The sequence below is a fragment of the Lepisosteus platostomus genome, chromosome 3 (assembly GCF_059453375.1).
Source record: "Lepisosteus platostomus isolate fLepPlt1 chromosome 3, fLepPlt1.hap1, whole genome shotgun sequence".
NCBI classification, from domain to species: Eukaryota; Metazoa; Chordata; class Actinopteri; order Semionotiformes; family Lepisosteidae; genus Lepisosteus; species Lepisosteus platostomus.
This window is the reverse complement of record NC_142613.1, coordinates 24,081,962-24,096,127: the sequence shown is the minus strand read 5'-3', so window position 1 is coordinate 24,096,127 and position 14,166 is coordinate 24,081,962. Positions and strand designations below refer to the sequence as shown.

Genomic DNA, 14,166 nt, shown 5'->3' with positions numbered 1-14,166 from the left:
TGCTTATTGCAGATAAGAATACTTGCATATTTTTTGGCTGTGATCTGAACTGAGTTACCAGTCAGTTGTTCCAAAGTGGGGAAATGAAAAAGAGTAGCGATTTAAAATTTCAATCAATGAACTACTTGCTGTATAGTTCCAGTAAGGTACTTCTATTGCAAAGCAAATCGTGTTATTTGGTTGTTTCATTTTGTTTGCTTAATTTATTATAGCCCGCAGCCATATCACTCTGCAACTCACAGCTGGCAACCCACTGAAGCTAAGCAGCTGTGAGCCTGTTCAGTACCTGGATGGGAGACCTCCCGGGAAAAACTAAGGTTGCAGCTGGAAGAGGTGTTAGTGGGGCCAGCAGGGGGTGCTCACTCTGCGGTCCATGTGGGTCCTAATCCCCAGTATAGAGAAGGGACACTATACCATAAACAGAAGCTGTCCTTCGTATGAGACGTAAAACAGAGGTCCTGACTCCCTCTGGTCATTAAAAATCCCAGGGCGTTTCTCCGGTGACCTGGCCAAATTTACAATCCCATGGCCCTTACCGATCAAGGCTTCCTGATAATCCCCATTTATGAATTCATTCATTACTCTGCTCTCCTCCCCACTGATAGCTGATGTGTGGTGAGCGTTCTGAAGCACTATGGCTCCAGGTGGATGCTGCACATGGTGGTGGTGGTGGAGGGGAGTCCCCATTACCTGTAAAGAGCTTTGAGTGGAGTGTCCAGAAAAATGTAATATAAGTGCAAGCAGTTGTTATTATTATTATTATTATTATTATTATTATTATTATTATTAATGTGACTAGTCTGTGTGCTTTGGCCAAATCCTCAGTGGAATGTTTGATAAGGGACATCAGTTGGATGCGTTTCCTTCCTGGGAGCAGTAAAGAGCTGTTAATGATCTTGTCCACTTGAAGTGTAACAAGAACTCCAGAGCTGTATTGTAGGTTGTGCACTCCAGGCCAGGCTGATTCAAACTTGGCTTCATTTACTGTATACATACTTGTACATAAGTTATTTTTTACAGAACTCAGTAAAAGTCTACTATAAAGGTACGTCATTTGTACTTGAAATTAATGACTGTGTAATGCATTAGGGTCACAACGGTGCTGCTAAATACTTAACATGGTATTAATAGTAGTGGAGCTCAGGTAAGTGTGCTAAAATACAAAGAAATACTGACATTATGTTTCATGTTCCCATTTGTTGTTTTAAAGCATTTCTGAGCTGATAAGTAAAAAATAGAAACTTTAACTCCCCAGATGCCATTAATCTTAAAAATCTTGCACCAATAATACACTTTCGCATCCCATGTCCTATCATTTATCTCTGAACACCTGACAGAAGATTGTTTTTCCGGCGCTTGTATTGTACCTGGAATACAACCTCATAAGCAACAGCACATCAGATGACAAGCAAAACTAGTTAAATACAAAATTAATTAGTAATAGAAATTACTAGTGTTAGAAACTTGGCCTTTGTCCTATTTCCAAAACTCAGTAATAGGAGTGGCATCACCTCCTTGTACAGTATCTTAGACATTGTCAGTCTGGACTCTGAGCAGACAGGTTCGTTGTTTTGCTGACTGCCAAAGCATAACATATTTTTATATATTCTGAAATAAAGAATAAAGACTAAACTTGCTTATTGTACTAAATCCTCACAGTGAATGCATTCCGTGATCTGTTAAAGTGCTTCTGCATTTAATAGATGTGATGAGGGTGCTTTCATATACACGTGCAGTGCATGTTTCTATTTCTTTATAGCTTTCTCTGTATTTTGTCCTCCTGTATGTTGATTATGCTGATTTTTCTTTCAGAGACAACACAGGGTACAAACCTTCTCTACCTAATTAGCTTAAGACTCAGTTTGACTGCAGTTTTAATGTTTCATGGGGTTAGCACTACTACAAAAAAAAGCTTCAGAGCTCTTACCCAATGGCTAGGAATTGCTTTGTCATGAACACTCTTGTAATGCAATTCTCGATCCTATTAATAGTCTTACCTTTTCATTTTTCTCACCGTTTCACAGAAAACACAGAGTAATGGGCCGGAAAAACAAGAGAAAGAGGGGGTGATACAAAACTTCAAGAGGACCCTGTCCAAGAAAGAGAAGAAAAAGGAAAAAAAGAGAGACAAGGAAGCCTTTCCTCGTATTGTTGATGGAGATGAACGATCTTTAAATAGGGAGGATGGGTAGGTGCCACACTACCTGTTAACCTTAACCTGTTACTGCTGAGTCCATCTACAGGACACTCTTCTCAGATGGAAGTTGTGTGGATTCTAAAAATGTGGATATGTACCTGTAACCTTATTGAAGATGCAATTGCTCCTCAGGAACAGCAAAAGTTCATATAAGTTCAATTATTTCAGTAATTCCAGGTCCTAAATCTGATGATGGAAGAAATGTTGTTTGTTTAAGAGGGACGTGGAAATTACGTGGTAATTGGGGAAAAGAATTGGAATATTTTATATTATATATATTATGATTTAATATAGAATAGTTTATTTATTTATGCATAATATATATATATATTATAATATTCATATGTATTTGCTTCAAAAGCATGGAAAATAAAAATTCACATGTTACACAAGAGTTTCATGCAACATCTGAAAGGTCACTGCATGGTTTAGAAAATAAAAACTCCGGGTGTTTAATTCCAAGCTTTCTCGCATCTATCTTGTGAACTGGTCATGAAGCTGGAGGAGTAGTGATCTAATTATTGTTAAGTTTCAGAAGCAGAGGAGAAGAAAGATGTGAAACATTAGGGACCTAATGAGTTAATGCCAGTCTGGTAAAGAAACATTAATAACACAGACGAGGCCCTGGGAGGCAGGGTACCCAATGGTCCCTTAGACAGAGAGGGGTTTAAAAGTTAGTGACGTCTGGTTGTCTCTCTTGCAGCGAGAACTCAAGGTTAGCAGCTGAGGTGTACAAAGACATGCCAGAGACCAGCTTCACACGTACCATCTCAAACCCAGAGGTGGTCATGAAGCGCCGGAGGCAACAGAAACTGGAGAAGAGGATGCAGGAGTTCCGGAGCAGTGATGGACGGCCGGACTCTGGTAAACTTGAGGGGGATGTATGCTTTCTCAGTACTCCAGTTTCCATTAAAAAGCCATCTTGGTATCAGCAGGAGCTTTGTGGTTTGCAGGACTTTTAATTAAACAAATACACACTTTTCTGTAGTTTTGTCTTAATTATAGTTTGAAAATCTGTACTTTGTTTTCATATTGCAAGAATTTGGTAAATTGTCAATCTCATCTTCCTGGATGGGATTCTTTATGCTTCAAATAATACCGTTAAAATCGAACAGGTGCTGCTAGCCCAAAGGTAACTGCCATTGTATGCTGTGATCTCTCCAAAGATGATAATTTCCTGATATTCTGCTTACTTGTAGAAATTTGGCATGAATGAAGCTTGTTAGTTTATTTCTGACATCAGCTCATTTTTTGTCCTTTAATACTAAGTGTGCATTCTAAATTCACTTATGTTTTTATCATTTTGGTTGACAGTTTATACATCTATATATAATGTAAAAAAAAAAATCTTATAGTAATAGCACAGGTGTGACACAGTTTGCCAGTATGTTTTCTGTCCTGTTTTAGGCAGTGTAGATGGACCTCTTTTGCAGCTTCTCAGTTATCTCACTGTTTTATCTTTTACACTGCCCTCTGTCCATCTTCAGCTCTTACTCAGGCTGAAGCATGCTGGGAACAGATGGTATTGCTTGAAATGATGCCCTGATACTGAGAAAATGCTAATTTCACAAAGTTAAGACTCAGCTCCGCAGCCCAAAACCGCTTTTGTAAATGTCCTAATTTTAAGCAATAAATTGGCATGATTATGGCAGACATTCTGTTCCATGTGGCTTTGGATTTCCTGCGGGACAGGAAGAAAAACAAAATGAAAACAATGTTTTCAGAATAAAGCTTTGGTGAGGCAGTAGGAATCTTTCCCAGAGTTCGTGAAGTAAATACACCATTTCCTCCCCTTTGCGGTGGCTTTGTATTTCAATTGTTGCGTTGTTGTGGACTAGGGTCCGGTTTTTGACTACTTTTCTTCTTTTACTTCTTCATTGCTTTGGCCACAGTACTCAGAATTAAAAGGCAGACAAAACACAGCTTTTATGGTACATAAACAATATTGTAATGAAATTTCTAATAAAAGTCTGAGTAAACTGGTATAAATGTAAGAAAAATCTGAATTACTGACTGAACTCTGTTTGTATTAATGTTTACTGATGTCAGTTATTTTAGATGATTAAATTAGTATACTAATCTTTAGTAGAGACCTTCTTAAAAAGATTTTGCTGTATAGCATATAATGTATTAAATTCCTCACCATTTAAATGAATAGGCTTTACAGCTATGTTTGGAGGTAGAAAAGATAGGTTGACTCACCCTGTCGTAGTGGTTGGCCATTAAGGCATCTCAGTCTTGCTGTTGTGCTTTAACAAGTGGTTTATTTTGGGGAAACATGCCGTCTGTGTCATTATAACTCAATTGAGAATTGAAAGGAGTTGTAATACTCACATGATGGGCTGCACAGAGAGAGAGAATGTGGAACAATATGACATGAGAATTCTTTCTGACTCCTTATTCAAAGATGTGTTGAGGGCTTTCATCTGACACAACTACCGAAAGCTTCTACTATCCAGATTCCTGCCTTTTGAATCTAGACAGTTGGGTCAATGTCATTAAACTGACTAAATATGAATTCCCAAGCAGTGTTACAATGTTCAGCGAATGCTGGACCAACAATGTTGTACAGCAAAGGGAAATGGATTTACACTGATTTATGTGACACAACTTATACTTTTATTGGTTAAGCCACTCTAGACTTCCCTGTTTATTGCATTTTTTTTAATTTGATTTTTCAGGAGGGACGCTGAGGATCTATGCGGACAGTCTTAAACCAAATATTCCCTATAAGACAATCCTTCTGTCCACCACGGACACTGCTGACTTTGCTGTGGCAGAAGCTCTAGAGAAGTATGGACTGGAGAAGGAGAATCCCCGGGACTACTGTATTGCTCGGGTAGGAGTTTCAGTCTCTGCTGGTGTTAGAAATGAGCTCAGGATAAAGTGCATGGTGCAGTGCAGTGGTGTAGGACTGTGGTATTCTTATTCAATATAGATTATAGTTACTTGAGTGTTTTGTTGTCTAATGTAACACAACCTTTACCGCCTTAGTCCTGGAATCTATTTTTTTATGATATAAATCAATGTAAGACAGTGTTTGCTTATCTCATGGACAGAAAAAAAAGAGTATAAGAGTATACTATAGCTTTATATATCACTACAGGGTGGAACAGTTATTTAAGCTACAGTTCTCTCTTTTGTGCAGTGATATCCTTGTAGGTTTTCAGACGTGTAAACACAGAATGCTCTCATGAACATCCAGGTTACATTTGTGTTCTTGAGGCTCTGTCTGCTGTTACCCTTGGAGTGTGCAGAACTGCATAAGAAGTATCCCCATAAACTGTAACTTAGTGATCTAGTGATCTGACTTTTTTTAAATTACCTTTCTTGATTTGAATGCTTTCAGTGAACACCACCTTTTTATTCCGTGAACAGATTGCTAATACTGTTCTTCTACCATAAACAAACCTTAGCTCAAGCATCATCGTTCTTTTGAATCTTGTCTACTGCCGCCACATGTTTTTTTTATTTGGTTGTGATGGGCAGATTAAAGTATGAGTTTGACATTTGGTAGAGATCTTTATCTGATGGTAATTGAATTGCATTTTTCAAAAGTGCCAAACAAGCACATGCATTGCACAGTGGGGGAGAGCGCTCCTGTAGTGTGTAGCTGCAGTTAATATGACTTGTCATTGTGTTACAAACAAGTCTCAAGTAAAGTGATGACCTTTGATGGCAGCACCCTTTTATTGCCTTCCCTTGACAGCTCCAGTCAGAGCCAATCACATTAAAGCACTTCAGAGAGTAATGCAGGCTGTACAGCTTCCAACTCTGAAAGTTTAACATTGTTTAGGTGACCTTTGCGTTATCAGTAGCTCTCAAGAGTTTGTAATTACAAGTGCTGGTTCATCAATAAAGCATAAATTAAATTATTAGAAACATCTATTTTGCAGTATAAACCAATGTGAGCATGATTTGATTGCATGATTCTGTTAATACTGGTAATATAACCTGCCAATCAAACTTTTGTGCTTTTTATAAGGTCAGTACAGTACTGGGCTTTATGTCATCTTGATGACAAAAAGCTGTTCAGGGTAGACCTGTGAACATCCCTGCAAAGGTCAAATAAGAAATGCTTTGGAGTTTGTCACTTGTGTTATGTTTTAGTGGGTTAAGTCCAGGATGTGGTGTTGCCGAAGGCTGATAGTGATTATGGAGCTTGTGCAAAATTTGGTTTTGTGATAAATGTTTTGTGAATGTTGACATAATCTGTTTTTTCTTGAATGGTGAATGGTGTCTGGACAGGTGGTGCTGCCCCCAGGGTCTCAGCAGTCAGATGACAAGGGGGGGAAAGAGACCATCCTCGATGACACCGAGTGCCCCCTGCAGATTTTCAGAGATTGGCCTAGTGACAAAGGTATGGAACTATAGTGTTTTTGTCTGAGCAGCATGGCTGTTAAACGGGATGGAATGCTGTTCATGTGCCACATAAGCAAGGCTAGAGTTATTCCCCTGTGGTATATTTTGCTGTTTTGACGGACTAACATCCTGTCCAGGGTGTGGTCTCGTCTTGTGCCCTGTGCTTCCAAGATGTGCTCTGGGATTGTTTATGACACTTACCAGGAATAAGCAGCTTTCTGATAACAGGCAGGTGAAAATTCTATGTATTTTAAGTAAGTTGGTGAAAGCCTCCCCAAGACTCCTCTATGAAAATATATTTAGCTATTCCAGACATCTCCTGCAAATATTTTAACTCCATCCTACCATTTTACCCAAGGTTTTCTCCTAGTTTTTGTTGGTCTTTGACTTTTATTGCAGTATTTCTGTTGTTCAGTGATGATTAGGCCATTACCAATACCATTATAGTACATTTAATAATAATAATAATAATTGCTTACACTTATATAGCGCTTTTCTGGACACTCCACTCAAAGCACTTTATAGCTAATGGGGACTCCCCTCCACCACCACCAATGTGCAGCATCCACCTGGATGATGCAACGGCAGCCATAGTGCGCCAGAACGCTCACCACACATCAGCTATCAGAGGGGAGGAGAGCAGAGTAATGAAGCCAATTCATAGATGGGGATTATTAGGAGGCCATGATTGGTAAGGGCCAATAGGAAATTTGGCCAGGACGCCGGGGTTACACCCCTACTCTTTTCGAGAAACGCCCTGGGATTTTTAATGACCACAGAGAGTCAGGACCTCGGTTTTACATCTCATCAGAAGGACAGCACCTGTTTACAGTATAGTGTCCCTGTCACTATCCTGGGGTATTAGGACCCACATGGACCTCAGGGTGAGCGCCCCCTGCTGGCCCCACTAACACCTCTTCCAGCAGCAACCTTAGTTTTTCCCAGGAGGTCTGGGAAATAAAAATTTGCTCTTATAACGCTGTTACAGACACTTGTTTGAGCTCTGAACTATTACTTTAAATCTGTTTCCATCTTTGCCTTTTATTCTCAATGTCTCATGGTTCATTTTTGTATTTGGGCTTCATTTTGCATGTATATATATATATCAATACTGGGATAATATTACTTTTATGTCACATTGTTAAAAATAGTTGTAGAAATGTGTTTCTCCTCTACAAAGTTTTTGCTAACATAATGTTTCTTATTATTTCATTTTTGAGATAGCTTGATAATTTATGAATTTGTATTGGGTTATGTCAACTTTTGAAGTTACCTGTTTTTTAGAATCTGCACTTAGCATGTACTGTAGGTCAAAAGTTGTAATTGGGCCCAAGTCTTCCTAAATACAATGCATAATCATTCAAATTAATTTAGCTACATTTTCGTTTTAAACTGAGACTGTAAACTGAGAAAAGAAAGTTGCAGGAACGTATAAACTGTAACAAGTACAGGTAAATTCCACTCTGTGTTATACTCTGCATCTGTGTTGTGATCAAGTAGTTTCTTCTGGACCTCTTCTTGCACTTCCCTCTCCTGGTGCATTGGAGAATTTATGTGGATTTTCTTTCAGGAGCCTTAGTTTTTCAACTGAAGAAACGCCCTCCTGATTACATTCCAAAGAAAGCTCGTAAGCCAGAAGAGAAGGTATCCAGAGGGAGGTCAGTAGATGTCCCTCTCCACAGCTCTCTACCTCCTGAGAAGCTCCCTTACCTGGTGGAGCTGAGCCCAGGTGAGTTGTGGGTGTCAGACTGTCCAGTGTTTCCCACAGGCAGTATAGATGTTGCACTCAAAGAGATTTGTTCTAGTGTTTGTTTTATTTAGTGAAATGATTAAGCCAGAAAAAACATGATGTCAATGTTTGTAGCATGTTTATCATTTAATATGAGCTCTCTGTTGCCAAATGTAGCACATTCGGTGACTTCTCAATACGTATTGGTTTACATCATAAAGGGTAAATGATTGGGTTCTGAGAATAGTTCAACATCTCCTTGTGTCTTTACAAGTACCTTAAAAACATCCCTTGTAATTGCTCTTTAAGGGTTATCTTCCAAATTTTTAAACAGAAATATTTGTGCATGGACACAACCTCAGGGCTGCTGTCTGACGTCACTCACAGCTGTTTGAGAAGCCTGCCGACATGCACCATCGAATCAAGGCTTGAAGGAAGGGACTTGTCAAGCAGCTGCGGCTCAGACAGCCAGCAGCCTTGAGGCATCGCCAGTGCTTGTTTAAACATTCACATCTTGAAAATGAATGCCATGGTATCAGAACTTCAAAATTCAAAATCGGCAAAGGAAAGCAAAAACGAGAAATGAATTAAATATTCATACGAGACTTGTTTGTGTACACTGTACAGTGCTATTTTTGGAACTCAACTGCTTTCGTTAAATGTAAAGCTTCTGCTACGTAAGTTACTCTTGTCATTTGGATATTTAAATGTAGGGTCTTTAAATTGTAAGCCTCCATGGACAAGGGAACTGTCACCTTTGCTCCAGGCATAGTGCAAGGCTGTATTGTACAGTGAAACTCACATTATCTGTTAGAGAGTGAATTGATCAATAAACTCAAGTAGGTTTCATTGAGTCCCAGCATGCCCAGGGTCCTTTGTGCTTCCCATGGTGCCTAAAGATTTGGACACAGAGGTGGGTGATGCTGAAATATTCTTAAAAGTGATTACAGCTCCTTCCCCATCATGTGGATCTGTACATGGTCTATAAGACCGCTCTTTGTGCATTATATGAAATCTCTAAACAATGTTGCAATAATACCTTTAAGTTTGTTCTAATGCGCTGCTTGCCACTTGCTTCCCCTTTGCTAACCTTATCTGACATCCACTACTAACATTATTAGAACAGCTGACTCTTATCTCCATTTCACGGGTTGCAATGCAATGAGGTTATCTATATCTTTATAACTTTGTGAGACTTTACATTCAGTTTGACAAATTTTAGATGCAATAGTCATCTCTGCCTGGAGACTACGGCTGGATCTCTTGTGCTTTATATCTGTGTATTTCTGAAATCCTTATGGGCTTAGTTATCCCTTGGGACGAAAAGGAAGCAGAATTGTTTAAGTGCTTAAATTTAGTTTCCATTGATCTTTACCTTGACAAGGAACGTGTCTATTAAAAGTTTTCATCCATCCCTCAAATGTTTATTGGAATCTGTGTAAAACTGTGGTATGACAAATGTGTAGCAGACCTAAATTAAAAGAAAATGTTCTTCTGTTCTGTGAAACCAGATAATCTTCTAAATGTTGAGAAAGGTAACGACATTAAAGAAGACCGTTAAACCTTATCTCTACTGCAAATAACTTAACATCTATGAATAGCCATCTACATTATAGGTTTTGTCTGACTGGCTTGACATTTCACATTAACAGGGTAAATGCACTGATTTCTTAATTCCTCAAATTGTTTAAGTTGATTTGGGATAAATTTAATTTGATTTCTCGCATTTACTCATAAAATTAGTGTCAAGACTTTGTTTATTCTATAGTTGTGAAGTCCTAATTCTAGTCACAGCCTCTGGCCAGATCTGTATACCAGTTTCATGTATATCATGTCTCAACTAGTGGGAAGTATCTGTCAGTCTTTCCTCCAGTTAATGAGGCAGACTGCATTGCATAAATGTTCAAATTTCACCTCCACTCTGGAGTGCACAGGGTAACATCCTTAAAAAACATAACTCTGTGGCTTTAACCTCTGAATGTGAATTGAAAGAGCCTGATAATCAACCTTGTTTCTCAGCTCATTTCAAGGAGGTGGTGCAGAAGCAGTGATGCATGTTGGTAGCTTTGTCCTGCTGTGTTTTCACGCTTTACTGTCTTCTCTCTCCTGCCCACCTTGGCCTTGGCATGTGTTATGTGATATCTCTCCCGCTGGTCTCTATACCTGGCTCCTCTGCATGTGTCCTCACCCTAGGGAGAGGGAATCACTATGCCTACTACAACTATCGCCACCAGGAAGGTAACCACACCTTTTCTTACTGATGTTTTTAATACCATTTGTAAATTTTAGGCATAGTGTTTGTGAGTCATATTGGTTTAGATTTAGTTTATCACAAGTTATGGTGCAGGTCAGGTTGTTGCTATGGCCCTTTGTACTATCACAGGGAGAATGAGGATAGTGACTGCCATCCTCTGGCATGCCCGTTGTCAAGCCTTTGGCTAATTTGCAGGCTGCAAGCTTTGCAAAGCCTTAGGGGTGTCATTTTGCACCAACTGAAGAAGTGATGCAATCTCTTACCGATGTCACCGCAAGCTCACAGGTGTCCTGGCACGTTCTGGGGTCATAGTTGCATGGCAATTTTAGAATATGTGCGAGCTGCCTGACATAGCGTGGGTTCAAACTGTTGATGTCTAGACTGTGACTCAATCTGCAGTGTCAATACTGGTGATCCTGCAGAACTTCATTGTCTTTTAAGGTGAAATTGAAAATGCTAAGATCCAGCATTTTTTGCTGAAGAGTGTAAAATCTTACATCATTACTTGTACTGTTATACGGCACATATTTTGTAAAACTAATCCATTTTTTTCATACATTTAAATAGAAAACCTTAAAGACAGAACATGTGGATAACTGTTTTTAACAGTTTTTAAACTGTAGAAATTAACTGGTTGCCCTTTTCTTTTGCATTGTTATCTGCAAACATTAGAGGGTAAACCTGTATTTTAAAACTTGAAAAAATGTAACTAATAAACAGCTAATTTGTTCTTATGAGTGTAATACCTACATATTCAGGGAGTAAGCCAGCAATTATATTAAGTCAGTTTTTATAGCCCTAAGCCTGCCAATACTCCACAGTCCCTTAATAAATGTTTATCTTGGCATTTTTGCTTTCATAATTTAGAGAGATGTTCTTCAGTTTGCCTGTTCTCTTACAGTGCTGAATGTCAGTGAAGGTTAATTCTTTAAAAGTAAATCACTATCCTTTTCTAATTCTGGCATTAAAACAAAATAAATGAAAGTCTGCATTAAGAGTTAACTTTTTAATCCAGCAGAAGTCCTGCTGTATTTTTCTGTTGTCATGTATAATATATTTTAAAACCTTGATATGCCTTTTCAAGTATTGATGAAGGAGTTGGCAATTCGTTATATAAACCTTATTGGAACTGGCATAGAAATGTGTATTCCAGGATGTAAACATGACTATTCCTCTTACCCAGTCTTGGCAAAAATACGTGTAATTTTATGTATTCACCAGAAAGTATTGGGAACAACAAGACAAGAAAAATATTTCAAATACCAAGTTCTGTTTTGTTGCAGAAAGCAACTTGACTGCGAACCTCAGTGGAATGAAACTGTGAGCTTTGTAGAATGTGGTCCTGAATATTAATTCTTTCAAGATGTGTCACCAAGTTGATAAATAAAATCTACAGTAACTGTGTGTCAACTTTAGAGGCATTAATCTTAACATTTATTTAACTTTAGCATGGCCTGTGTTTTTATGTCAGTCTACTACCAAATAGCAGGCACTATAGTTTTGAAGAAGTCATTTTGACCATAAAAAAGAAAAGATAAAGAAAAATGACACAGTTTAATGAAAACTATGGGATAATGGTGCATGCATGGAGCATTAATGGTAACATTTTTCTTTGAAAATCTGTATTTAAAGCTGCTCTTTTGGCTAGTGTAAAGCAGTTAATCTGTGAATGTTCTGCAGAAACACTTCCATTAAAAACCCAGGTGCAACAGTGATGCCTCCTGATTTTAAGGCTTGAAGTTGTAAACCACGGGGTACTTTCACAAATTGCCATTGGAATTAATATGGGAGATGATTCTTGTCAGTATATTAATACAGAAAGTATTTTATTGAAACTTGTTAATTATTAATGAGTTGTTAAGGCTGTCATGGACTGGGCTCTAAGAGTAAAGACTTTTGGCGATACAGTGGAATAATGGCTCTCGCTGCTGCCATCGACTCCAGTGGTCTGTTTGGGACCAGCCAGGTGTCCGTCTGTGTGGAGTTTGAAAAGTCTTCCCATACTTGCGTGGGTTTTCACTGGGTGCTTTGGGTTCTCTCATCATCAAAGCTAGGTTGGAAGCTAGGTGTTCTAATTATCCCAGTATCTCTTGCTGTGTATTGAACTACCATGCTGTCCAGCTTACTCCTTATGCCCTAAATTCCAGATGGGACTCTCACCTGGATAAGCGTCTTTCTCATGTCAGTTGGAGATGTTGAGGAGTTTGAGTCTGCAACTTCACGAGTTATTTCTTGAGAGAGTTTTCTCAAGCATTTGTAATGCCTTAGGGAAGACTGTTTCAAAATGCAGAAGTCCTGAGAGAATGCTTTGAAGAAAACGTAGTGTTATGTTAAATCCAGAGTGCTGTAATGATTGAAAACAGGTTTGGCTCATAACAATCCAAGAGGCAGAAGTTTATTATTTCCAAGAAAGTGTACTTTACCCCACCACACATCCATTCATCCTGTTTTCACCCGTTTTGATGATGATTGACAAGCCCTTAACAGCACCCCCTCCTCTTCTCCCAGTGCACTCATTTGCTGTGTCCTGCATTGCTTCTGCTTTCTTTGCATTTCTGTTTTGAGTTTACACTAATCGGATAATTTTCTGAATTACTTGTCAAGAAACAGGTCTAACAGTGAAATTAGCCAAAGTCACAGATAGATAAAAGTTTACTTTGTGGGTTTTTATATTTAAAAATGTTGTTCAAAGTTTTATTTACTTTGGATTCACATGGTTTAAAAATACAGATTTATTTTTTTGGGGTGATTTTGTTATAATTTCTTGTTTTCTTCTTCTCTCATAAATTGCATGGATGTTGATGTCATCATCCTCTCACAGAAGTTATTCAGTGTTTTTGTATACATAGCAAATTTGAACCAAGATTACAATGGCAGAAAAGTAATATCTTGCTCTCCATATTTTTGCTTTTGCTCTGTTTTTTAATAGTTATGGTTTGTAGATTCTGTGTTGTATTACTTTCATCAACAACGTTGACTCCTGGGCCAGGCTGAAGGTTTGCAAGCTTGCACCTTCTTGAAGATAAATGATTCCTGTCTTCTGCAGATGGCTCTGACTCCAGGGATAAACCAAAGCTCTATCGGTTACAGCCGAGCATCACTGAGGTGGGAACTGAGAAGATGGATGATAATTCCATCCAGGTAAGAGATCGCTGTTCCTGTGAAGGAGAACTGGCAGAGGCACACCCGGGTTCTGCTATATGAGGATGCTCATGTGTTTAGAATTACTGTGTGTGCCAGTGTGAAGCTCCATCACAGAGGAAAACCAGGCTGGTTATCTTAAGAAATATAAAACAGAACCCGTTTGCCCCTGCTGTCAGGTGCGTAGATGTGGTAGGAAGCTTGTTCGTCCCACTGCCCAAGGAATAAGCATAAATGCATTAAGGACCAAATAAATATTATGAGTCAAAGCTTCATCTCTTTTCTGAATAGTGACACCTGGTCTGTGAAATCTGTAGTGGTTTGCCTTTTGTACATTGGATATCAAAAGACTGCACACCCTCATTGAAATGTCAATTTCTGTTGATTGAAATCAAGACAAATCATGTCAGACCTTTTTTAATAATAATAATTAAAAACAACTTTCAGTGCCTTAGTTTTAAAGAATAGATTGTTGTGTAAGTG

The 14,166-nt window shown here is 38.6% G+C and overlaps 1 protein-coding gene across 21 annotated transcripts in view; it reads left to right on the top strand.

The window, feature by feature from the left end:
- afdna (afadin, adherens junction formation factor a) overlaps nucleotides 1-14,166 on the top strand; it is a 165,036-nt gene that overhangs the window by 81,583 nt on the left and 69,287 nt on the right. For 18 of the 21 annotated variants that reach the window (XM_088625073.1, XM_088625056.1, XM_088625053.1 and 15 more), the window contains exons 4-10: nucleotides 2,025-2,188; nucleotides 2,901-3,061; nucleotides 4,879-5,036; nucleotides 6,446-6,557; nucleotides 8,130-8,288; nucleotides 10,482-10,526; nucleotides 13,589-13,683. In XM_088625073.1, the coding sequence (XP_088481199.1) occupies nucleotides 2,025-2,188; nucleotides 2,901-3,061; nucleotides 4,879-5,036; nucleotides 6,446-6,557; nucleotides 8,130-8,288; nucleotides 10,482-10,526; nucleotides 13,589-13,683 (894 nt within the window). The remainder of the gene's footprint in view (nucleotides 1-2,024; nucleotides 2,189-2,900; nucleotides 3,062-4,878; nucleotides 5,037-6,445; nucleotides 6,558-8,129; nucleotides 8,289-10,481; nucleotides 10,527-13,588; nucleotides 13,684-14,166) is intronic. The other 3 variants (XM_088625059.1, XM_088625058.1, XM_088625072.1) reach the window with 1 other exon arrangement.